The 26,352-nt window shown below is 38.7% G+C and overlaps 1 protein-coding gene across 2 annotated transcripts; it reads right to left on the bottom strand.

Moving 5' to 3' along the window:
- Positions 1 to 1,969: 1,969 nt before the first annotated feature.
- Positions 1,970 to 23,542, bottom strand: cyp24a1 (cytochrome P450, family 24, subfamily A, polypeptide 1). 2 transcript variants are annotated; one of them, XM_043710241.2, is made up of 12 exons: positions 23,433 to 23,542; positions 22,722 to 22,912; positions 22,184 to 22,277; positions 21,134 to 21,230; positions 20,019 to 20,110; positions 19,247 to 19,358; positions 15,614 to 15,759; positions 10,677 to 10,843; positions 9,789 to 9,867; positions 6,449 to 6,646; positions 6,229 to 6,340; positions 1,970 to 4,540 (listed from the first exon to the last, which is right to left on the bottom strand). In XM_043710241.2, the coding sequence occupies exons 2-11, from the start codon at positions 22,874 to 22,876 to the stop codon at positions 6,230 to 6,232; spliced, it is 1,251 nt and encodes a 416-aa protein (XP_043566176.1). In that variant the 5' UTR covers positions 22,877 to 22,912; positions 23,433 to 23,542; the 3' UTR covers positions 1,970 to 4,540; position 6,229. The 2 variants fall into 2 exon arrangements, with proteins under 2 accessions (XP_043566176.1, XP_043566175.1); XM_043710240.2 differs by lacking the exon at positions 23,433 to 23,542 and adding an exon at positions 23,133 to 23,419 and having other exon boundaries at positions 1,972 to 4,540.
- Positions 23,543 to 26,352: the final 2,810 nt, after the last annotated feature.

Here is a 26,352-nt window from a genome sequence, read left to right as displayed (position 1 = left end):
TTTCACTTACAACTCAATGGTCAAAAATGGAATCCTGTGGTGTTCACTTATTGGTTACACAAGGTAATGTAGACCTTGGAGAAGTTGGATTCGCTACCTTTATGACATAAGCTGGCACCAGGTGTCTTTGAGTTGAAAAGATGCCTAGCTTTTGGATAGTTAGGTTGCCACTTGTTACAGAAAAGAAGAGGGTAGTTTCACTCAAATGTCCAGAAAATGTCTGGAAAGATGAACTTCTAATTCAAGCAAAGTCTTAGATTCAACTGACTGGGTATCAGATTGAAGATCTTCTGTGATCAATAATGATGTAATATCATCATCAAAATTGTTTAAAAAATGGTGAAAAAACTACCTTATTATTGTGGTTTGCATTCTTGATCCATAGAATATGTTGCTTTTGTTTTCTATTCATGATGTTTTTACAGAATTGTCTTGTCTATCCAATTAATTTATGAATTAATGTGTGTATGTTTGGATCTAAAGAGAGTGAGGTTTAAGTTTGATAGGTTTGTTTATAATGAATAGATTTTATATTCTTGTTTATTGATGAAACCTAATGTTAGTCTCTTTTATCTTGCATATTAGTCAAATTCAGGCAAATGAACCTTCTTCCTGATTAAGTTGGACATTTATACATATGTAACAACTCATGTAATGGTGGAGCTTGATTATGAGCACACTCCTCCCATCAGGGTTGTAAATATTCCATGGAAATATTTACATTCTGGTGACTATTTGACCAATTCCCTTTTGTGTGACAAATCAAAATATGACATTGTCCACCACATTCAGTGAGTTTAGTAAGTGTAACATCTCAAAAAATTAGGTATGTCTGACAATGGTCCATGGTGCACCAGTGCATCTTTGGAAGATCTTCAGTGTTCATCATGTTCGTTCTTCTCCTCACTAACTTCAGTTGAACAGTCTCGTACAACTCGTTGTCTCTATTGTGAAATCCAGAATCAGTAAATGTAAAGCGACTTGCCAAGATTCTTGGATAGCTATATTAAATTTATATAGCACTCCTCTAGGCAACAGTAGGCTCACTGATAGTACTCATTTGCAAAACTGATCTATACAGTCTCTCCCTTCCACTCTCTCACCACCCAACCGTATGTATGTGGCACATTATGAGGAAGAAGGGAGAAATTCTTATTAGAGAATGATCAATGAACATGCAGACAATTATCCTAGCTTGAAACAGGACGAAGCATAAGATTTTGAGATTTTTGCATGAACATATGGGTGTGTGAGAAAATATTGCATAGGTGTGTCCAGCCTAGGTCACATGACATTGCAATAAGAAATGGTCAAGTGTCAGCAAAGTAATAGATGACATATTTGAACAACATATTATCAACCATTCATCGCACAGGATAATATGAAGTCATAATACCGGACAACAATTACACATCGACAATATATGGTGCACCTACATCTGCAACTACAACGCATTTCAGTGAGAATCTACATCACCAAGTAATGATTGCTGTATAAGGACTGACTCTAATCTTGTTAAGCATCTTGCATATCTTAAAAGAGATCCCATTCTTTAAATGGTTGGGATAAAGGCAGGTTTGGTGCAGTGTTTTATGTGCTAGAAATTCCAGACCAGACAGGCCTCAATCTTTATGACAGTTACATTACATCATAACTCATGATGTTCTGTTATAAAGGAGTGCGCCTCACCTTCATTCTCTTTGTGTAATGGAGTCAGTATAGTGTATTCACACAATTAGCTATGTGTATATAATGTACACTAACATTAGTAAGCACAATATACAGTTTGTGTGCGTAAGTGTTTGATATGGTAGCCATGGAAATAATTAGTGTTGTTAGTAAACGTCAAGGCAGGTACCTCAATAAGAACCAAACTCTTTACAGTATGTGTTACAAGGGCTAATATATAGAAACAACAAAGTGCCTCACTCATGGTGTAATAGTCAGCTGAATTTACAGGATTAATGGAGAAAGGTGATGGGCCCAATCAGGGGCCTTCATTTGTCGCAAATCTTCTCCAGTTTGGCTATCCTGGAGAAAAGGTTTCTTACACGACCGGAGGGTTAACTGGCTCATTTCATGATCTCCCTTCACACATTGACCAGTTACACAAACATTGCCATTGCAACTTGATTCCACAGGGTGGACATGATTTTATTATGGCTAGTGAATTTTCAACAGGGTCTATTGTCCAATGTAATTGTACCCAATGGTTTGTTCCCCTCCCCGTTGTCTGGATGATTCCTGAAGGGTCAGGAGAATGCCTTTCACATTCCTTGATGGTGATTGTCTCTGATGGGTTCCTCTGGAGAACCTGGCTACGTTTTATTGGCTTAGAAATTTGTAAAATACAATTGTGAAAATGCTACAAACCACTTTCTCGGATAGCCAAGGTCATTTTTAAAAAGAGCTACTGCTCAGTCTTATAAAATTCAACCAGTGATTTCAACTGTCTCAAATAATAGGTCATTGCATTATAATATTGTTTTAACACTGGAATTATTTGAAAAGTTTGGCAAAAAGCAGTGGAATACAAAAGAAAACATTTATTAAATGTCTCCTGTTCATTTTAATAGAAAATTGAAAAACGTTTACAAATCAACACATAGAAATCTTTTCAGTAGTACAAAATTGCTCAATAATAGCAAAGACCCTGAGTTTCTAATTGTCATTGAAAAGTGCATTGTAAATTTGTCCCATAACAGGCTCGTAGTTCTGTAACTGAAATTTTTAATTACTAGGGAGACTAAAGCATTATTATAAACTTTGATTTGTTGCATTTCTATGTGGAGTAATTGATTGAGTAATAGTATTTTCAATTACACCATTTTCTAATAAGTATTTGACCTTAAAAATATTGCTTAATTTATTGCAACAGAGATTATGGGGTATTGTGTCAGCTACCTTTGTATGTCTCACATGACTTTCAATTCAAATGAGTGGGATTTAATGCTCCCTGGTGAACAGATGTAAAGCAATGGGTGGCTATACCATGTGGCAGTAAGATATAGGGTGAAGGCTCCACCTTTTTAATTCCCCTTGATTAAATTCAAGGATAGCCTTCCTCCCAGAAACCAGTTGAGATTCAAAGACAACACCTGAGACCTGGTTAAGGGCCGTAGCGTACTGCCTCTGGTCCAGCCCCTGGCCATGTGGACAAAATATAGAAGTAAACCTTACTGGGTATTCTTACGGGAAATCCTTCTTTCTTAGGCATCCTGAACCCAACAGATGGGCCTGCTGGCAGAAATGCCAGAAACCTTGGAAAGTCACTGAGATGTCCTTGACAAGGAGCATTCTGTATCTCCCCTCACCAGGCCATCCTCATACAATATGACCCACTCACACTGGTCAGAAAGGTCCCAGCAATGATTCGCGTAGTAGTTCCCATGGCGGTACTGGCAATAGCCACACATCCCATTGTTACTGCCAGGACTGGAGAGCTATTGGCTGAAGTCAGACTTTCACACCTCATTAGAAATCTGATTTAATTTGCCCTCATTGGAGCCAGTAGAGCCAATGGAGAATTTAATCATAATGGTTTTCCCATAATGCTTGTGTGAGGTTGTTGCAAATGGAGGACCCCACTGCTGCGTCATAAGTGTTTTGTCCATTGATTGTGATGCAACTGTATATCAGACAGAGTGTATAGCAGGCAGCCAATATGATACATCCCATTTTACACTACCAAAAACTAATTTCTACACCAGTTCTATGTTTTGTGATTATATATATATTCTGTGACTCTCTGCCAGTCAATCCAGAAAGGTTCCTGAGAATTTCTGATGCAAAAACAGTAAACATTGGAAAAACTCAGCAGGTCTAGCAGCATCTGTGGATAAAATGCCGAGTCATTGTTTCAGGTCCAGTTCTGAAGAAGGGTCATTGGACCCGAAACGTTGACTATGCTTTCTCTCCACAGATGCTGCCCAACTTGCTGAGTTTCTCCAGCAATTTCTGTTTTTGATTCAGATTTCCAGCATTTGCAGTACTAGTTTGCAGTACTTAGAATTTCCTCCATGTTCAGAATCTCAGCTTCTGTTGACAACTTTGACAATGTTCATAGTGGGGAGTTGTCTGCCTCTCGCTGTCAGTAGTGTCCAAACAAACGCCTAGTTTCTTTCACTGAAGTTCCGTATCAGAGTTAACATTGAAACAGTCAGGCACTTTCAGATTATCTGAGTTCTTTCTGGTTACTTACATCTTTTGGGAAGGTAGCATTATGACCAGCCATAATTTATATCTTAACTTGTCATGATGTATTAAGCATCAAATGTTGGATAATACAGTTTTTACTTCACCAGCAAAGGCTATTGCCAAGCAAAAAGGTCCAACAGTATAACTTACTGCATTACTCAATTTCTTATCAGAGCAGCCTTAGGATTCAAAATGTAAACCTTTGTGGGTCAGTGAATGTGTTGTAATCTTTCCATTCCCATAACATTCTTCTGGCCTTGCAGTGCCTTTTTTCACTGATTATAAAACGCTGAGCTTAACAAGAGTCTAGGCTGTGCTGTGCTCTCGAAGAATCACAGTACTCCTGAAAAGAAAAAAATATTGCCTGATGCAACAGCTATATGTAACAAATAAAGAAATGAATGTAAAACCAGTTTTCCAAACAGAAATATTTTTCACTTTCTAGCTACGCTTGTTTGTTAGATTCAAGACACAATGTTCTTTTTTACAACCCATTTACCTTTTGCTCCATTCGTCTTGTCTCAACCAGCTCTACATTTAAATCGGCAGGATGTAAAACCTGTTGCATCAAAGCTGTTTTGTAATGACAGCTTCCAATTTTGGATTATAACCAAAATTACACAACCCTTGGAACTCATCACTGTTTTTTCTATTAGTAAATAGTATGACTAACATAAGGTATTTAACAATAGACATTTACAGCTCTTAATAGTAAGTATTAAGGTGTTACAGGGAGAGCTGCATTGTGTTTATTTGCCAGGCCACAATATTCCTTGGAATACTAACATGTTAGCTTTACTCTGTTTCACACTGTAGAAGTCAATTTCTATTCTGCCACCTGGACAGTAACATGGCACAGGAGGCCACTTGCTCATTGCAGAAGGCACAAGAGAACATGAGGATTTTCCTGGCTGTATGGTGAAGGCTCCCTGATACAGTTTCACTGTCAAAGAAGTTTCCAGCTGTGTGACCCCATACAGAGGAATGCAGCCAATTTAAATAATTGAAGGTTCGATTAAGGGTGACTTCCCCAGCTTGCCAGCAATGAAGACCCCCATAAACCCCTGTCAGTCTGGGAAAGTGCAAGCCTTCTGGACATGGGCTTTCTGTGAATGCCCCAAGGGCGATAGGAACAGGATCCTTCATCCACTAAAGAGAGGGTGGGGGGAGGCCACACACATAACCTTAAATGGACATCTGGAGACAACCTGTCTGAATGGCTCCTTAAAAAGCTCTCTCAATCACAACCAACTCTGCACTGCCCATCCATCTCAGTTGAACGACTGTATCAACAAAGCTGCAGAGCAATCAGTTCATTGATAGAGCCAGCAGATTCAACATCCTATCCATTGTCCTTAATCAGATGACAAGTTCAGAGGCAACCAGCTGCAATGGCCACTTGTAGGAAAATTGCTGAGCTAGTCTTAATGCTACAAAGTGCAGGCTTCGAACCCCACACACACCTCTACCCTGAATAGATCCTGACATCTGGGGCCCAAAGCCCATACATCATAGGGATCACAACAAAGCATTTGCACCTTAAACCTGTTCCTTTATTGAATGGAAGCATAGCTCATCACAACAGAGATGAGGATCTGGCAGTTTCCTTAACAACAGCAATTCATATAACATTTTAAATGAAGATAAAGCATCCCAAAGTTCCACTTAAGAGTGTTATCAGACAAGCTATGACATAGCTTGCAGTCACAGAAAAGAATATTATGAGATGTAACATAAATCCTACTTCTTTGATCAAGCCTTAAAAGGGAGGTGAGTAACTGGCTTCCTTTGCCAAAGAAATACTGAATTTCAAATGAATTGCAGTGATCTTGTGGTATCATTTGACCGGACTGGGCAGAGAATGATGGAAAATATTAAGAATAAACCAATATGTATCATTTGAATGTAAGCCAACTGCAAGTTTTCAGAAGTATCAGCAGCACACAAGGACAGGAAAAGGGGAAAATCAAAGCAACAGGGTCACCTATGCAAAATTTCAAAGTAATGATTTGAAGACAATTGTAAATGTACCTTAACGTCTGTGGAATGCTACTGGGATTTCCCGATTAGGCACCAGTGTCCCAGAATGCAGTGTTTCCACAGGATCTTCATCAGTTGCCACTATTTTGTACCTTGGCACCAGCTGCAGTGGAGATAACAAAACCCTGATTAGTAAAATCTGTGACTGGTTGATTGCTGTATTTATATATAGTTAGCAAAACAATGGTGATGCCCAGCACACAAGACTTACCCAACAGAGGGCTAACTGCAACTGTAGCTCAGCCAGCCGCCGGCCTATACACATCCTCTTCCCAACCCCAAATGGCACATGTGCAAAAGGATTGATTGTATGCCTATCCTGTAGCCATCGTTCTGGTTTAAACTGCATTCCATCATTGAAATATTCTTCATTCCACCCCAATGCATGACTGTTTATCATTAAAATAGTCTACAGAAAAAGAAAGAAAACCACATATCCTTATATTTAGAATGGAAGTGAGATCATTCTGGAAATGCATTTGTTTAACCCACTCAAACCCAAGACTCACATTTCCATGATATGAACAATTAATTGCTCTTAGATTTTATAAATAGCGAGCTACTCTCCAGCAGCATTAGCAAATAAAAAGAAAGAATGTGGCCTCTTTCCCTATGTGCAATTGTTTCTCTGTTTATCTTTCACTATCTAATTCTATTAGTTTGTGTTGATGTGTCTTATCTTTCACTATCTAATTCTTTCAGTTTACTTCTATTTGTCTGCTTTAGACACAGTTACATATTAAACATGATTTTGATCTTAAAGCGCTATAAATAAAAGCGTGACAACAATTTGGCAACAGTTTGATGATTTAACAGAAGCTACTGCCCAGCTGCAGAAATCACGATTGACGTAGGTAGTCTCTTGAAATAGTACTTCAAATAATTGTCAAGTGACAACCCAGCTCACTTGGCACCACTCAAAAACCAGTTGTAGGAAGTTTATTTGAATGAATAATCTGGGATGATATCTCAGTGTATTACTAAAATCTGTTTGAGATACTCAGCTGTTGATGCAGGGGTCAAAATACATATTCTTTCTTGAGGGTTCCTCTTGAGATTTTCAGAGGAGTTCTTTTTGGTTTAGAGCCATTCTTTCTGATTTTTAGGGCTCCTTTCTCATTGTCATTAAAGCCTTTTTTAAATGATGGAGTCATGTAGTAATGATATGTTCTATATTTGTGCTGACATATGGGGTATTTGACTCACACAGAAGCAGATTTAGAAGAATTAATCTGTATTCTCAATAGTCAAGCTTGTATTTTTCTTCACTCATGGATTGTGGGTGTCGCTGGCTAGGTTAGCATTTATTGGCCTAGAGGAGGCTGTGGTGAGCTGTCTTCTTGAAACTCTCCCATGTTTGGGGTGTAGGAACCTGTATGGCACTGTTGGGAAGGAGCCCCATGACTTTTACCCAATGAATGAACAGTAATATAATTCCAGCTCCGACTGACACGTGGCTTGGGGGGTGGTCCTTGTATGTGGCAATGTTCCCATGCAGATGGCAGAAGTCACCTGTTGTTGATGTAGGAGCAGAAGTGATTTAGTTCAGTGCATCTGCAAATGACACATACTGCTGCCACAGTGTGTCAGTGATGGAGGGAGTGAATGTTAAAGGTGGTGGATGGGCTGCCAATCAAGTGTGCAATTGGATGGTGTTGAGCTTATGAGTATTGTTGCAACCACACTCATCCAAGCAAGTTTAGTCAGTATTCCATCACATTCTTGACTGTTGCTTTGTAGATAGCATACATGCACTGGGGAAATAGAAGGTGCATAATTGCTCACCTCTGGCTTCTTCAAATTACTATACTTATATAGCCTGTCCAGTTCAGGTTGTGATCAATGGTAACCCCCAGGATGTTAACAATACCCCCAGGATATTCTGTGATAGAAACACCTTAAAGCTCATGGGATGGCAGTTAAATTTCTCTCTTGTTGGAGACGGTCATTGCCTGGTACTTGTATGGCACAATAGCTTGCCAGTTAACAGCCTAAGCCTGGATGTTGTCCAGATCTGGCATTATCTCCATTGGACATAAAGCAACAGCACACAAGGAAAGCATTAATTTTCTAGGCACCAAAGTATTTAAATTAGCATAATATAACAAGCATGTTAGCAAAATATGTTTTTTTTTAGAAAATAACTGAAACATTCTTCTATGCCCTAATAACCATCATCCTCAAAGTTTATCCTATAGAGTGGTCAGGTCAGAAATAAATGGTTGCATGCTTGTCTTTGACGCTGTCATTACACCTCAAGTATTTCACAATACATGAAATGCTTTGAGATGTATTAATGTGTGTACGGCATGAGCTGCCAGAGGGAGTGGTGGAGGCTGGTACAATTACAATATTATTAAAGTCATCTGGATCTGTATATGAATAGAAAGGGTTTAGAGAGATATGGGCCAAAAGCTGGCAAATGGGACTAAATATCTTGGACCAAAGGGTCTGTTTCTATGCTGTACAGCTTTATGACTCTATGTGATCATATAGAAACACTAATCTTTAAGAAATAAAACCATTCAATATTAAATTATAAAGGTCATAAAGTTCATTATGATAGCATCCATTATACATCCTCCTACAAAATACTTCATGAATTTCTGCAACTTCAACCTATAGTTTCCATATTCACTTGGAAGGAATTCATTGCCTCAGTGACCTCAAGTTTTCCTGGTTCCCAGATAGCTATGTTTTCTAATGTTGGAAGATGTAAATGTGCTCTCTCCTGATTAGAGTCACTTTGTATTGCAGCCCTTTATTCCCCTTTGAAGTCCTTCCCCCTGGTGTTTGCAGCTTCTCTTTTTAGCCTCACTTGCCACCCACTCTCCTTTCCCCATCCCCTGCCCTACGAGCCACCGTCTCAGCCCCTTGCCCTCTCAACCCAGAGGTCTCCTCCTCCTCGAGCCTAGCAACCTGACCATCTTCTGTGGCCTCCAAGCTGACTTTCTTAGATCTCTACACCCTCTTTCACTGCTGCCACTCAACTTCTCCATGTTGCACTAACCACAAACTGGTTCCCTCTCACATTTACTGCTGATAGGTGTCTGTCACTATAGGAATGGCAGGTGAGAGATTTTTAACAGTCCCACTTATGAGGTGACTTTCCATTTTCCAAAGCATTTTGGATGATGGTTGGATAAGATAATAAAACGAGAACCTCTCAGCTTGTTCTGGTTCAAGTGAATGTTAAAGATCCCTTATTGATGTTCAAAGAAGAGCAAAGTGATCTTCTGGTGTCCTCGACCAACATATGCCTTAACCCAACAATGTTAATAACAATTCACTGGTAATTAATTATATTGTTCTTTGTGAAAAACTAGTCTGACTAAAATAGATACTTTATTATATTTAAATAACAGTCATTTAGCTTCAAGTGTAATTTGTTACCTGAATGATTTTAGGATGCAATAAATGCTGAGTTTTGCCTAGCACCATCATATGAAAAGTCCTACAAACTATGGGATGATGAATAATTTAAGATGTTGATCAAGTAACAGCAAAATGGAGCATTGTTATTTGTATCTGAAATGTCATGTGATACTTACTCCCTTCGGTAGTAAATAGTCACCAAGAATAGTTTCTTCGTCCAGTGTACGACTCGTGAAGGGCACAGAAGGTGTAATCCTAAACAGGTATTTGATATTAGTGATTACTTTATTGAGGCATTTTGTTACTGCATTTTAACAGGATTACAATCTTCTTTGTAAACATCTTTGTTCATTTTAAAAATTAATTGGAATGATCATTATAGTTGTATAGAATGGAAAGATACGTGCAATAGTGAAGTGTGATCAAATATTACACACTAAATAGTTCTGAAGAAAATAAATCTAAATGGGGCAGATACAATTGCAATACATCAGCATTTTAGTCCTGTTCTGACAAAAGAATGCTTGACAGAATAGAGTCTGGACTCTTTCTCAGTAAAAAAACTAACAATTCATGTCTCATTCTTAAAATGATACTGAAGTAATAAACTGAAAGTTTGCTAGTTCCACTGTAATTCACTAGTGTGATTTACAGTGCATGCTAAAGAATGATTGGATGATTATAGAATTGTTTGCTTTCAGAATTTTGTATATTTCACAATCTTGGCCAAACCATATAATGAGAGAATTGAGTGCTTGTTCAATAGAAGAAAGCTGTACAGTAAGTATCATTCTAGCTGTGATTAGTTGCTTATTTTCGACTGGGATTATATGCATAATATAAGCAAAACAAAAAAAATGCAGGATTGGAAATCACAATATAAAGCACAGAACTATTAAATACAAATGTAGATTTATTTTTAATTTACTCATGCAGTGTGGATGTCAGTGGCTGAGCCAGCATTTATCACCCACCCCTAATTGAGCAGGGTGATGTTTCCCTCTTATTTTGAACCACTACAATCTGTTTTGTGGTATAACGCACAGCCAGCTGGTCAAACAAACCTCATAGATTCCTTTAGACAAGCCTTCAGGTAAGGCATTTTCTTAATATCTTTTGCAGTTGGGATCTGGTCTTTAGACAGCACAGACAATATTTCTTTGTGAAGTTCATCTTGTGCCTTGGGATTGCGAGACAGATTGAAGATAGCCCAAAGCAAACTATTGGCTGTCTGTAATATAAGATAACGTAAAACATTAGTGGACTTAGTGCAGAATTTTCATTTAATTCCTGTCAATTAACTAAACTGTTACTATTTACAGTATTTGTACAAAGCTTTTCCTTCACCTTGAATTAAAGACACAATGATGTCATGCATGCATAATAATAGGAGGATCAAACTTTGTAATTTAGCTCTTCACAAAATTTAATCATATTAAATTGATTGAATTAAGACTTGTGGGAAATCTTGCAAATCTTCAATATCGTGGCGGTTAATTCAAAATTTATAGTTACAGCTTAAACAATTATGGGTTTGGATCAAAGTTTTACAGTCCTGTCATGTAGTAATTAATAATAGGACAATTTCACAACTAACAAGGAGAAAGCTCAATGGATCTCCCATTCTAAATGCTTGCAGTGATCAGCATCTGGATGCAATAGGCAAGACTGAAGACTTCTAATTTTCAGGGTAAATGAGGTAGTTGCAAGGCAATATTTCCAGAAGAAATCTTCAATTACATCCCAGGCTTACTCAATTCAATTTTTGAGTAAATCTCAACCCAGATGGAAAACTGGTTCTGTCAATTCATAATGAAATATAAGGAGATGGCAGATGAATTGAACAGGTATGTTGTATCAGCACTTTGTAATGGAAGAAACACCCCAGATGCAGCAGTCAATCAGGAAATGGAATGTAGGAAGGAACTCAGAAAAGTTGCAATATCATGGAAGTGGCATTGCGCAAATTGTAGGAGCTGACAAGTCCCTGAGTACTGATGAAATTCATCCTGATGCCTTAAAAGAAGTGATTAGTGAGATAGTTATTGCAATGGTTTTAATTTACCAACATTCTCTATCTGCAGGAAACATTTCACCAAATGGGAAGACAGCAAATATAATTCCTTCATTCTAAAAGGTAGGGAAATAGAAAGCAGAGATCTACAAGCAGTTGGTTAGACATCTGTTATAGGGAAAATGTTAGAAGCTACTTTTTAAAATATTATTATGGCTTTGTGAAAGGGAAATCATTTTTAACCATTTATTGGCACTCCTTGAAGAAATAACACATGGTGTGGATAAAAGGGAACAGGTGGAAATACTGTACTTAGATTTCTAGAAGGCATTTATTAATGTGAGACATCAAAGATTACTGTCGGAAACACAAACATATGAAGATATGAATTAGGAGCACAAGTATATCATTTATCTCTTCAAACCTTTTCATTCAATAAGATCATGGCTGATCTGTTTTTGGTCCAGATTCCACATTTCATCTGTCCCCAGTAATCTTTGGTTCCCTTTCCTAACAAGAGTCTACCTACCTCCATCTTAAAAATATTTAATACTTCTGTTTCCACCATTCTGCTTCAGAGAGTCCCACCTGAAAGATTTTATTTTTATTCATCTTTGTCCTAAAAGGGTAACACCCTAACTTCACAACAGTGTCCCCTAGCTCTGGATTCACCTACAAGGGTGAATATCCACCTCCACCTTGTCGAGACCACTCGAGACCAGGTAAACTTTAATCAAATCACTTTTTTAAACTTCTGTGAAAAATAGCCAACTTATCTAATCTGCCCTCATTTGACTGCCTATTCATTCTGGATATCAGTATAATAAAGCTCCTCTGAATTCCCTTCAACACAATTACATCCTTGTTAAATAAGGAGACCAAAACTGCACAAAATATTTGAGGTGTTGTCTCATCAATGCCATTTGCAACTGAGGCATTTCATTTATGTTCAATTTATCTAGTAAGAACTTATAGCTTTCTATTAGTATTCTTATTCACTTGCTGCACCTGCATATTAACTTTTCATGTCTCATGCACTTGAACAGTTAGATCCTGCTGCACCTCAAAATTATACAACTGGTCTCCACTTGAATAATACTGTTTTCATTAGAATCATAGAATCCCTACAGTGTGGAAACAAGCCCTTCAGCCCAACAAGTCCACACCGACCCTCCAAAGTGTAACCCACCCAGACCCATTCCCTTACTCTCTTATCCTATATTTAACCCCTGAATAATGCACCTAACCTACACATCCCTGAATACTATGGGCAATTTAGCATGGCCTAATTCACCTAACCTGCACATCTTTGGATTGTGCGAGGAAACCGGAGCACCCAGAGGAAATCCATGCAGACACAGGGTGAATATGTAAACTCCATACTTGCCCGAGGCTGGAATCGAACCCATGTCCCTGGTGCTGTGAGACACTGTGCCGCCCTATTATTCCTGCCAAGGTGAATATTTAGTATTTCATACTCGATCTGTCAGTGTTTTGCCCACTCTCTTAACCTATCTATACCTGTCTCCATCCTGTGATGTCATCTCATGAACAACACACCATACTTTGTGTCATTTAGTAATTAAGCCTTTAATCCACTCAGGTAAATGCTGAATATAAACACTAAATGTTAAAAGCCAAGTACGTACCCCTGCAGGCTCCCAATCATCACATCCTGAAATCAAATTTCAATTTCACCAGCTGTTATGGGTGAGGTTTGGACCCATATCCTAATGCCTTGCCATTGGACTATTAATGCAATGCCATCACCACTAAAGCATTATTTCTCTGCATGTGAAGGATTAATATTTTGGCTAGGATAGAAGATTGGCTAGCTAACAGGCAATAGAGTAGACATATATGGATCATTTTCTTATTGGAAGACTGTGATACACAGTTGTGTACCACAGAGGTCAGCGTTGGGGCCATAGCTCAACAATGTTTCTAAATGATGAAGGTAACAAAGGCACAGTTATTAAATTTGCTGATAAATGAAATATAGATAGGAAAGAAGGCTGTGAAGAGGACATAAGAAAGCTATAAATGATATAGATAGGTTAAGTGTGTGGCCAAAGATTTGACAAGTTGGATAAAATGTAGGAAAAGTGGCCATTTCAGAAGGATGGATAACAATGATGCATACTCTTTAAATGATGAGTAATTACAGAGCTCCAGAGGAATCCAGGTGTCCTACAGTTATTGCAAATGGCTACAATATCTGTTCAGTGAGTAATTAGGAAAGCTAATAGAATTCCATTGTTTATTGTGAGGGAAATTCAATATGAAAAGAGGGAGGTTTTCTTCAGTTGTACAGGGGGCTGGTGCAAGGCCATCTGGAATACTGTGTCAGTATTGTTACCTCATTTAAAGAAGGTTGTGAATGCTTTTGAAATGTTCAGAGAAGATTTACCAGACTAATATCTGGAATAGGTCAGGCAGCATCCAGGGAACAGGAGATTCGACGTTTCGGGCACAGGCCCTTCTTCATTCCTGAAGAAGGGCCTGTGCCCGAAACGTCGAATCTCCTGTTCCCTGGATGCTGCCTGACCTGCTGTGCTGTTCCAGCAATAAAGTTTCAACTTTGATCTCCAGCATCTGCAGACCTCACTTTCTCCTCCTAATATCTGGAATAAACAAATTGTCTTAAGAGGGAGGTTTGGACAAGCTAGATTTTTAGTCAAGAGTTGGCTTGATTCAAACATACAAAATCCTGAGGGTTCATGACAGGTGGGATCAGGAGAGGTTGTTTCCTCTTAAGGGAACATCTAGAACTAGGGATGTCAGTTTAAGAGTAGGGTGTTGACCATGGAAAAAAGATGAGGCAAAGAAATTGAGAATTCCTTTGGAACTCTCTTCTTCAAAAGCTATTGCAAGTAGAATCTTAAAAGATTTTTAAGGCAAAGGATAAATTCTTGATTACCAAGAAGGTGACAGGCTATTGGTATTGGTGGGAATGTGGAGTTTAAGTTACAGCCAGATAACAGGAGCAAGCCCAAGGGGCTAAATGATCTACTGTTTCTCCAAACTCATTTGTGTGTTCATAGGTGGCCAGTAGTCTTGTCCAAAATAGGATGGAACCTCAACAAAATATTTAAATCTGAGTTTTAATATGTGCTTATGCTTGTCTTTTTGTGGACTGGGCTCTGTACCTCAGCTGAATGGAATTCAGCTTTCAGAGTTCTAACCACTAGACATTAAGGGACAATTAGAGGTCACTCTGGAACAGTTTTCCTAAGCAATTCCTGTGGCACAGGAATACATTGCTGGTCCTTCTGCGCAATCTGCTCCTCCCAGAGATTGCCCATTCTCCACTCAGAAGAACTAGTCAGCTTCCTAGAGGAGTTGTTGGATTTTCCTTTGCCTGACTCCCCACGCCCACACAGAGGGCTACAATTCTTATCTAGCATTGCCATCTAACTAAGATATTTTTTCTACTGATACCTGACTGTGGTATATTTGGTTATATTGGACAGATAATGTGCAACTGACCTATTCCCACTGTCGGCCCAATGTGCACAATAACTGCCCATCGCCTTTAGCAAGAGTAGATCATTTAGCCCCTTGGACTTGCTCCTGTTATCTGGCTGTAACTTAAACTCCACATTCCCACTGACATGAATAACCTGTCATCAAGAATCTATCATTTGCCTGAAAAATCTTATAAGATTCTACTTGTATTGGCCTTACCAAGGTATCCTTCAGTTAGCATCAAATTTTCAGCCTCAAGTCTTGGGAAAGAGCATGAAATCATGGCAATAAAAATGAAAAGAGAAACTCAGAAGATCTGGCAGCATCAATGTACAAACAAATTTCAGTATTTTGAGTCTAGTATGACCTTTTGTCAGAACTAGAACATTCTGACTCCAAGGTGAGATTGATATCACGTGAGATAATAGTAATTAAGATTGTAACCAAGTGTTTTCTCTTAGTGTAGGTCGGAGCTACATCTTTTCAACAGCTGCATGTGGATTTCTGTCAAAATATTACCGTTTCTACTCCTCCAATCTGGAGCTCAGTGATTGCTGCATACAACTCTTTTCTCGATAGTTCACTACCATTGTAGATTTCTGAGAGGAAGTCATTGGCTGGGCAAGCTGAGTGTCGATTCAATCTTCCATCAATATGGCACTTTGCTAAAAAAAATTGCACACAAGAAAAATTAAAATGACAAATACACAAGCAAAAATAAACAAATGAGCAAAATATACAAATTCAAATCACTGTACCAATCTCCAGGCATTAAAGTGGTTTTTGCAGTTAGCTTCAGTTATGAGGACAAACTACTTCTTGACAGTATCAAATTTTTCATGGAATTATCATTTAGACAACCTAAACTCTTTCCTTTTCAGTTCAGATATTTTCTTGGTAAGGTCAATTTTAAAAATTGACGTATTCAAATACATTTATCTCTGCCAGATCACTAGTTGACAAAGATAAAAAACAGGTGATGGCATTTAATAATTTCCATAAGGTATGTTGAATAAATAACTCATAAAATTGCACTGAATGGCATTGATTAATGGTCTTTAAAAAGTAGACTATTAATTTTCTTAAATACATTATTATCCAGAACTGAGTTACAAGAATCTGAATTCTTGAACAATCTGTTTGGATTCAGACAATTTGTGTGAGTGACATACAAACTGTTTTTATTTGTTCTGTTTATTGCTTTTTGCCCTCCTGACCTGCTAAATGTTTAACATCTACTCAAGATGACAAACAGGAGATTATCTAAATCATCAGGCTCAAACAGTACTGTTTGGTAAACAATTATCTGAACAAGAAATAATTACCTTAAAAAAATAAGTTTTGTTTGATATAGCTGTGGTTGAGTTCAAAACTAAGGACCATAAAAGTAGGATAGTCACCAGTAAATCAAATGAGACAATCAAGAAATTCCTCTTGGAAAGGTGGTTAGAAAATGGAACCTGATAAATTGTGAAGTAGTTGCTATGAAGAGGATACATGCATTTTGGAGTGAAACTAGTCAAACTAATGAGGGGGAAAAGGAAGCAAAGGTTGGGTTGATGGTGTTAAATGAATTACATTATGAGAAGGCTTATGTGGACCATGTAGATGTCATAGATGTGTTGAGTCAAAAGGCATGTTTCTGTGCTGTAACTTCCATCTAATTATACATAGCCACATTAGATCTAATTTCCACAATGTCCCTGAACTTATATCAATCCAGGATCCACTGGATCATTTTATGAGCCTACGAACAGTCCTGGCAGCATCCAGTACAGAACTCTTCTCCGTTCAAACATTTCTGCCCATGCTTCCTTTTAAATTCCAAAATTCATTAATTATTCAGTGCTTTTAACGTTCTGATTTCATCATAACATTTCCTGTAGTTTCGTCATAATGTTTGATTCTTCTAACACAAGTGAACAAATGTTGTGTATTCCAGTGCTTTGTTTCAAAGCTGGTGAAATTAATAGTTTAACAGACAATAGGCTTACAATGAGCATCATTCTTGAGGTATCAGCTTTTTCAGGTGCTATTTTAGATTCTTTGAAACTGCTGTTTGGATTTTATTTGTTTTCTAGTTTGAAATAAGTACTACTAGCCATAACAAATTGTCTTTTTCAGTAAATAAGGTTAAAGCTAAAATGATTGTCATATTACTTTGACAGAACATAAGCAAAAGAAATATAGGCAAAGAACATGATGACTACAGGTTAATCAGTTAGAAAGCAGAACAAATATTCTCTGATGTGTTAATATCCGATACAATGCCCATAAATCATGCTGAAAGTGCTTTATCTTTGCTAAACTACTTCAGCTATTTTCACTCACGCAATAGGAAAGTAGGTGTATCTGTCAATAGTGCCTCGAATGAATAAGCTATGTGCGCAACTAGAGTTACATATCGCTGTCAGTTCAGCGACCTTAGTCAATGTCTCATGTTAACCTTAGACTGTTATAAACACTTGGCTCCAATACCTACCCAGGTCATTCAGTTTACCAGTTAGATGACGATCCTAGAGCATGTCATTCCAGTGAAATGGCATTAGGTTCAGCAATCAATCACATGATCCAAAAAGAAGTGACTTTAATTCTGTTCTTTTCAGATTTGATAAATGAATACCCATATTGTTAAAAAATGATTGGGTAAAATAGTTGTCAAATTAGACACTAATTGATTCTTTAGCAACATTTGATGTTTTCCAACTGTAATGACTTCTAAATATCATTTAACTATTTGATAGTGACAAAACTTTTGCTTTAATGAAGAGAGACAAAACTAAAAACAGAAAATTGTAGGTTAGTGAGTCTTACTTTTCAGCTGCTAAAAACAAAATAGCATCTACATTACAGAAAAGCATTATGATGCACATAGTGATACTTGAACTAATTGTAGCTGGTTGGCAGAAAATTTGAAAATGTAGGTTATACTTGGCCAACTCAGTAGAATTTTTGATGTCTAGGTATGCCAAAAAAACTCAGTTCAGTGTTATAATATTCTTTGTAATTTTTGTTTAAGCTTTATGTTCTTTAGGAATCAGTTGCATAGTAATTTTCACATGATTGTTCAGTGTTTGAAAACTTCAAATCCAACTCTGTTGATTGAACGGAGGTCCCTTCTATGAGCAGGACAGATTCCACATGTGAAATTAACTTGTGTAATCTAAATGGAATTCCCAATCACGGTGGACTTTCTTTAATGACCATGATATCTTTTCAGCCCAACCTCAGAAAAGTTACACTTATTTCCACTTCTGGCATCAACCATCTGATGTATTTTTGAATGAGCATTTTAAACACCACCTGTGAGCTAATTTTGTGCTGCAGATTATACACAAAAAGAACTGAATGAAAAGCTGCAGAAGTCATTTTTTGGTTTATCACCTTGCAACTGGTGTAGCTTTTTATGCATAGAAAATTGGGAAACAAAGGATGATGATGTTATGGGGTAATATGCTTCTAAAACTATGCAATCCTTTTCATTGCATATTCTACAGAATCATTTCTTTTAGGTTTCTAGTTTATTTTGGGTGGAGCTTCAGCCAGTCCAATCAGAATGGAATAATGGGTAAATAAAAAGTGGAGCGTAAATCTACCACTTTCAAATAACAATTATTTTGACAGTTTTATACATGCAGAAACAGACATTAAACTACTAGCATGTCAAACTGCAAGAAATACAGAACCACAAGTTCAAAAAAACTATTGCTTTGTAACCATTTTGTTAAATATGAATCAGTGAAGGAAAAAAAAAGTCTATTTTCAGGTAGAAAAATGTTTCCTATTTGCAAGATATTAACTCACCACTTCCATACTTAGTAAAATCATCAGTTAAAAAAAAAGTTGCCTGCAGGACAATGCCCAAAAAAAATAGCAAAAGTTATTTCCCTCCCATCAATCAGGACTACAATTTGACAGTAGAAGTATTATCATAATCTCTTTTTTTTTAGAATATCAATATATCAAATTTGAAACTGCCTGAAAGTCAAGACTTCCCACAAGAATGTACTGAAGTTTGAGTTTTAGGTATTCATAGCTGTTCAAAGATTTCTATGGTCCCTATGATTAAAACATTAGCTTTTTGGTATATTTTGTTGAAATTATTTTTGTTATAATTTATATTACTAAAATGCACTTTCATCAGACATGTACCTGTTTTGAATATATTGTCCCAAGCTTCAGTGTGGTCCTTCCAAGTCTTAGTGTTTAAACGTTTATGGAGCCCAACTGGAGTCACCATCATTTTACCAAATGTATTCATCATCTAGGATATACAAGTAAGATGGTCATTTGCAACTTATATACAGGGAGACGATAAATGTATTCTGAAGAATGAAATTAGCTTCTCTTCATTGAGTTTATATATATAGTTTATGTACAGTTTATCTGCAAAAGATGCTTCTTCCAACATGAAAGATGCAAGTAAACTGTTTAGTTACTTGCTATATTAAGTCAGATGTCACAGCCAACAGTGTTGATCTACATAAAATCATTTTGGGATCCCACTTATTTTAGGGATGTACCTAAATCTCGATTGCTTCATTGCATCTTAACATTCAGAATAAAATAGAGAGCACAAGCAACTCGTAACATTCTATAAGGTTCCATAAGAAGAATCAAAAGTAAGTGTTTCACATGTGGGCCTTCACTAGAACCCTGAACCTTGTGTTTGCTTTGCTTTCTTTCCATTTTATCATTTTCTTTCCATTTTATCATTGTAATTGATAGCAAGCTTTTATCCAATAAATATGCAGGATGTTGCAGAAAATTATACTTGTTTTAAATGTAATTTTAATTAGATATTAATTCAGTAATCGGAGTATTTTATTGAGTTATGTAATTAGTTAAAATGCTGCAGAAAAATTGATATCCTATAGCACTTATTAATCATTTATTGTAAATTCATTTATCACTGTGTACTTACAATTTTAATTGCCTGAATGAAGTTCAAAGATTCTTCAACAACATTTTGTTCCAGAAGACCAAATCTTCTATCATACAACACCAAACAAATTGCTGGAATTAGAAAGTTATTGATAAGTACATAATGCAATTGCCAAAATACAAAAATATATATGATATATTAAATGTCCTTTTACACCTTCTGTATCTGTACACTTTATTAAAGAACAAAAAATAGTAATTTGCAAACAAAAATATTTAATTCAAATATATATTAATCCCAATCTATGACAGAGCAATTAAGAACACTGTATCTGAAGGATGGAAAAAAATAATGCCACACGTGTACTTGTCTTTTTTAAATGTACTTTCTGAGATTTCTGGGATGGAATGCAGGGCAGAGGTCAAACGTTTCCCCAAGAGAATTTTAGCAACCCGAGAGAGGGCAAGTCTGAAAATTTGTTTATATGATCTTTCTCTTGCATCATTCATCTCACAAAATTTGTATTATTTTGATACAGAATGGTACATGTAACGTTTGGGAGATCTTGTCTTCTGGGGAATTTAGAATGAAACAGGCAGCTTAATATTTGGGGAGGGAGGGATGGAATTATAAAATAAAGAGCGGGATCGCTACTTAAAGTATTTTCTTCTTGGTTTCTTCTAGCTAGAAATATATTCAAATGTTCACAAATAGGTTGTGTGTGCCTCCCCCACTGATCGCTTGGTTTTTATGGTATGATCGGTTAGAACTGAAGATCAGAGGTCTACAATCTGAGTGCCTATCTCTTTCACCAACTTCACTTTCATTACTAGTAAGAAAACCTTGACCTTATAAAACTTATTAACCCCATACTGACATGTTTAAAAACAGCATTGTGTGTAAACAAAGATCAAATAACTTTTGTGTCCATTTCAATTTAAATATGGTTGGTGTTTAATTTACTGAAATGCAATTTATCAAATTTATTCCCACAAAAAAAGAGTTCAAATGCTTAAATAATCTTAATCCAATTACCCTAATATTTAAAATGGATTTTATTCTAAAACTGGTGAATAAGACCGCAAGGTGGAATTTGCAGCTCTATTGGCCATACAGTTGTTTTCAATGTGTTTGGCGTCGAAACAAGAGCTTACTTTCGAAGGACCATTTGTTGAGTTCCTGGTACAAATCATTGATCTTTCCGGTCTCATCGCGAACCTTCTCCACTCTGTCGACGAAATCTTTCAGAACCTGACAAACATTTGACAACAAAAACGGAGTGAACAAATATCCAAAGCAGGAGTTCCTGGAACGCACGGTTTGCAAAGGGGGGGGGGGGGGGAAATCACAGGACCTCCTACTTGAGAATCTGATCGTTACATTTTCAACTTGCTCTCTTTCCCTATTTACAACACAATATTGATTTCCCTGCAGAACACACTTTTTCTGTAACGATCGCCCAGTTTTGTGGTGGGAAGTCAGTCCAGCCTTTTGTCGTTTGGTGAATACCGTCCCCACGATGTCAACATTTGGAAGGGATCTCACACGGAAATAATTTTGAAAATCTCACTGTGTAACGAGGAACTTTTCTCAGCGGGCCCACCTGACCTGCGCACCTTATTACTGACTTGCCTCATGTTGACTGATTCCTTTGCAATGTTTCCTCGTACCAACTCCAATCACCAACTTGCAACCCTAACCCCCCACCCTATTCATGTGGCAAACCCTAGCTGTATTTCCAAGCACGTAACGGTGCTTTCCAACGATGCCGAGCACTGACCAGGTGCTGGATCGAAGTGCGTGCAGTGAGGCAAACGCGGTTTATTTTTTCAGCGAACAGCGAACTCGGTCGTTTCAGGGAGATCAAGGCGGTCCCTTTGCTTACACCGATACCTGTTTGCATTGGTTGCAGAGCTCAGCTTTGGCGTACACTTTATGTAATCCCCCGTGTCAATCTTTTGAACTGCGCTGTGGAAAAAAAAGTCATCTTTTTTTCAAAATGTGTGGCTCTTGACAGTCTTACAGAACCCTGTGAGATGGACAGCTCTCGGATTCCTCTGTTAAACCAGTCGGCGTGGAGCCTCAGTCTTGCCTGTTCACTAAAGTCAGCGCCGCGACAGGGAGGATTTAATATGAACCCCTCGGTCTCCCCTTCAGATGGGTGTAAACGCCATGGGACCCGCACTGAACGCCAATATCCTTACCCCATTGATCCTTCCGTCCAGTTTTAACACTTCCGTTGGCTTCATTAGCTTTCGCTGAAAGATGCTCCTCACCCTTTGCCAATCTTTTCCTTCCCTAAAGACAAGACAACGAAAAAGAATATATATATATATATATATTTAAAAAACCGAGCGATCTGCGGATGCCGGAAATCAGAAACAAAAACTGAAAAGCTCAGCAGCATCTGGAGAAAGAAATCAGAGTTAACGTTTCGGGTTTTAAAAAAAAAACCCATCAGTGATTGCCTCGGCTATGTCTGGAAGACAAGGGTTTGTCCGCGCGATCTTATTTTTTACCATTTACTAATTGTTTTGGAGCAAGCGGCCCACGTTGGCAATAATGCAGGTTCTCAGTCTGGTATTTCGGGGGGGTTTTTTTTGCAAATATTTAAAATAATACTAACTTGTAATTTCTAACACAATGCGCTCAATGGGTGATTTGTCTGTATAAATAGATGTCGGCGTTTCTGCTAATGATATGGTCGGGCTAGCCCGTCTTCCGTCCCACCCGTGAACTCACAGTATGAGGAGGCCATACGCCTCATCCCTGTAATCTCGATAGGCTTTCCACGGTTTGATCTCCAGGCGCTGAGGGTAATTGCTTTCCTTACGGTAAAGAGCTTCCAGGAGACACGGGGCCCCGATGTGAACGGATTCGAACGGACCCAACTTCATCTTAAAAATCTTCCCAAACTTCTTGTGAAATTCCACCTACGGGAAGGAATACAACACGCGCTTAGTTAGACTGTTAGGGGGTGGTTCACTTCGTTCATGGGTGCAATGCATCCCTCTCTAACCTTATCGATATCTGTCTCCTTTTAAACGAAATACATATAGATCGGTTGAGCTACTATTCCCTGTAACTTATTCCCTGCAGTCGCTCACGGCCCTCCCGTAGCTGAGTCTAATACTGTTGCATCCCTTGATTTACCAGTGTTTTGTGCTGCTTTTGGAGTCCTCCCCTCCTAATGATCTCCAGCAGACTCCCCAGCACCGGCCAGTTAGTGGGGCCAGGGAGAGTGTTGTGCCCAGACGGTACCAAGAGTCTTTCTGAGACACTGCCAGCAGTAGAAACCGGAACACTGCCCCGCCATTTGCCCCCTTGTCTCAAAAACTGCAGAAACATTCCGACGTTTCGGTTCTGAAATCTCATTTTTTTTTCTTGAATCTCAAGTGTTAAACTAGGCAGCAAGAAATTAGCAGCTTCTGGTTGGGGCTGCAATTTCCTTACCAAATTTATAGAGACAGCGGCTTGTGTGGCTCCCAGGTTCCTGGCCAATCAGGAACCCCACCTGCTTGGTGTGGCTGACAAGCCCATGATGTTTTTGCTCTCTCTCTCTCTCTCTGCAAACACACGGAGTGCCAGAACAAACTGTGGCGTGGACTGTAGCCGCTGCAAAGTTGGCTCGCACCTGACTGACTGACTGTGAGTGCACCTCATTCAATCGCGTCAATCGTTTCAGGCCAGGGGCACTGCGGTCCGGCTTCGTTTGCACAGCAACTTCAATTAGGAATCCCATCTGTAAACAAAAGTCAGGACGAGAAAGAAACAACCTCTATCAACAACTTCAGTTTTCTCTTTTTTAAAACCAAAACTGAATTTGGGAGTGATAGAACCTTGCATCCGATAACTTCTGTTTTAACACGAAAGCTAACATGCACACTATCCGCAGAAATCTTACATTCCTGTATTCCACCGCCTGACACGTTCCCATTATGAAGCTGAAATGTTTCTCTCTCCTGTTCTGAGCGGCCTCTGGACTCAAAGCTTTACTCTGCTTTCTCTCTCCACAGATGCCGCCAGACCTGCTGAAATTCTCCAGCAATGTCTTTTTTTTTGTCATCTTCCCTGTTCGTTTGTCTTGCCTTAACGAAATATTCGTCCGGGTAGCAGTTTCGTGGAAATATTAAAGGAGCGAATGTTATTTAACATCGCCAATCTGAGTTGTCTCTATGTGTATTTGTTTCCGTCTAAATAATATGGTGTCACCTGGGCACAGACCGTCCATGATAACTTGTCGGTTAAACGCAAGCGCCCATAATTGAGGCTGGCACGTTCGTGGGAATGCCGCCCTGTTGAAGGTGCTGGCTTTCAGGATGACACATATTAAACAAAAACCCCGCCCCATTATACAACTGCAAAGGCTACAACGCATGGCACAGTTCCGAAAGGTGAACGGAGTTGGAGCTCTCTTCCTTTTACCTAGTTCCTTCAGAAGACAAAGAACTGCTTATCACCAAAACTAAGAACAATGGATGCTGGGAATCTGAATCGCAAACTGAAATTGCTGGAGAAACTGAGCAGGTTTGGCAACATCTGTGGGGAGAAGGCATGGTTAACCTTTCAGGTCCAGTGACCCTTCTTCAGAACTTTAACACTGCTTTCTCTGCGCAGATACTACCAGACCTGCTGGGTTTCTCCAGCGATTTCTAATATTTGTTCATGTCTCTGTTGTTTTGGATGGTTGTGTGGAAGAAACAGTGGGGTTTGCTTAAACTAACAACTAGTTGACTTTCACTGGAGATGAAAGTGGTATCAATCTAATAGAAATGAACGTAGAATCCTTACAATGTAGATAGAGACCATTCAGCCTATCGAATATGCATCAACCCTCCTAAGAGCATCTCATCCAGACCCACCCAATCCCTATTTCCCACAGCTAACCCAATAAACCTGCACATCCCTAAACACCACAAGATAATTTAGCACTGTGGCCAATCCAACTAACCTGCGCTTTTTTGGACTGTGGGAGAATGTGCAAACTCCACACAGGCAGTCACCTGAGGCTGGAATCAAACCTGTGTGTCCCTGGCAGCAATGTTTTCTAAGTTAATTTCTTTCCTTCTCCAAAATGATCAGATTTCCAATTTTTTTTAAAAAACAGATTTGAATATCTTATTCTTGTCTGCTTTCCTTTCTTTTTCTGTTGATTTCTCTGCTATTTCTCCCACCATTTCTGCATTCCCCACCACACCATACCATGCTTTTTTCATGACTATCAGTTTCTCATTATAACAGAAACATGTTCTTCCTTCTTTAAACAATTTGAAGATTACTTTTACTCCATTAGAGTCAGTTACCAAAAACTGTCATCTAATCCCACTGACCCTTCATCAACCAAAGCACTCTTATACATGAGCATGATGTTATGGGGTGACATGGTGGCTCAGTGGTTAGCACTGCTGCTAGGGACCCGTGCTTGATTCCAGCCTTGAGTGACTGTCTATATGAATTTTGCACATTCTCCTAATGTCTTGTGGACTTCCTCTCACAGTCCAAAGATGCACAGATTAGGTGGATTGGCTATGCTAAATTGTCCTGTGATGTTTCAGGATGTGCAGGCTAGGTGGATTAGGTGTGGGAAATGCAGGGTTATAGGGATAGCGTGGGTCTAAGTAAGATGCTTTTTGATCGGTTGGTGCATACTCGATGGGCTGAACATTCTCTATCTGCATTGTAGGGATTCCCTGTTCTTTTCTCTTGGATTAGATTCCCTACAGTGTGGAAACAGGCCCTTCGGCCCAACTAGTCCACACTGACCCCCCTAAGTGTAACCTCCAAACCCATTCCCCATATTTATCCCTGACTAATGCACCTAACTCTATGGGCAATTTAGCATGGCCAATTCACCTAAATTGCACATCTTTGGACTGTGGGAGGAAACTGGAGCACCCAGAGGAAACCCACATAGACATGGGGAGAATGTGCAAACTCCACACAGACAGCCGCCCGAGGCTGGAATTGAACCCAGATTCCTGGTACTGTGAGGCACCAGTGCTAACCACTGAATCACCCATTAATACCACTTTCATCTCCAGTCGAACAACTGCTGTCACTTTACCTACTTCTTTGGCTGTTTCATACTTTGATTTGTTTCTCAAATTATTTTGTAGATTATGATGGCATGATTATACTTAGCGTCAAGACTGTGGTGCTGGAAAAGTACATCAGGTAAGGCAGCATCTGAGGAGCAGGAAAATCAATGTTTCGGGCAAAATCCCTTCATCAGTAATGAGGCTGGGATCCACGGGGGTGGAGAGATAAATGAGCTGGGGGGAAGGTAACTGAGAGTGCGATGGGTGGACGGAGGTGGGAGTAAAGGTGATAGGTCGGGGGAGAGGGTGGTGCAGATAGATAGGAAGGAAGGTAG

Source organism: Chiloscyllium plagiosum, unplaced genomic scaffold (assembly GCF_037043375.1).
Source record: "Chiloscyllium plagiosum isolate Xiang-an unplaced genomic scaffold, Cpla_swu_hap1 HiC_scaffold_15, whole genome shotgun sequence".
NCBI lineage: Eukaryota > Metazoa > Chordata > Chondrichthyes > Orectolobiformes > Hemiscylliidae > Chiloscyllium > Chiloscyllium plagiosum.
This window is presented reverse-complemented; position numbering and strand designations above follow the sequence as displayed.

Excerpts from the sequence above, each read along its gene's own strand:
- cyp24a1 (XM_043710240.2), bottom strand. The coding sequence starts at position 23,354 with ATGAGATTTCAGAACCGAAACGTCGGAATGTTTCTGCAGTTTTTGAGA. Across the intron at positions 21,231-22,183 it reads TGGACGGAAGGATCAATGGG|GTTCTGAAAGATTTCGTCGA; the intron begins GTAAGGATATTG and ends AATGTTTGTCAG. Across the intron at positions 10,844-15,613 it reads AGATTGGAGGAGTAGAAACG|ACAGCCAATAGTTTGCTTTG; the intron begins GTAATATTTTGA and ends CTTATATTACAG.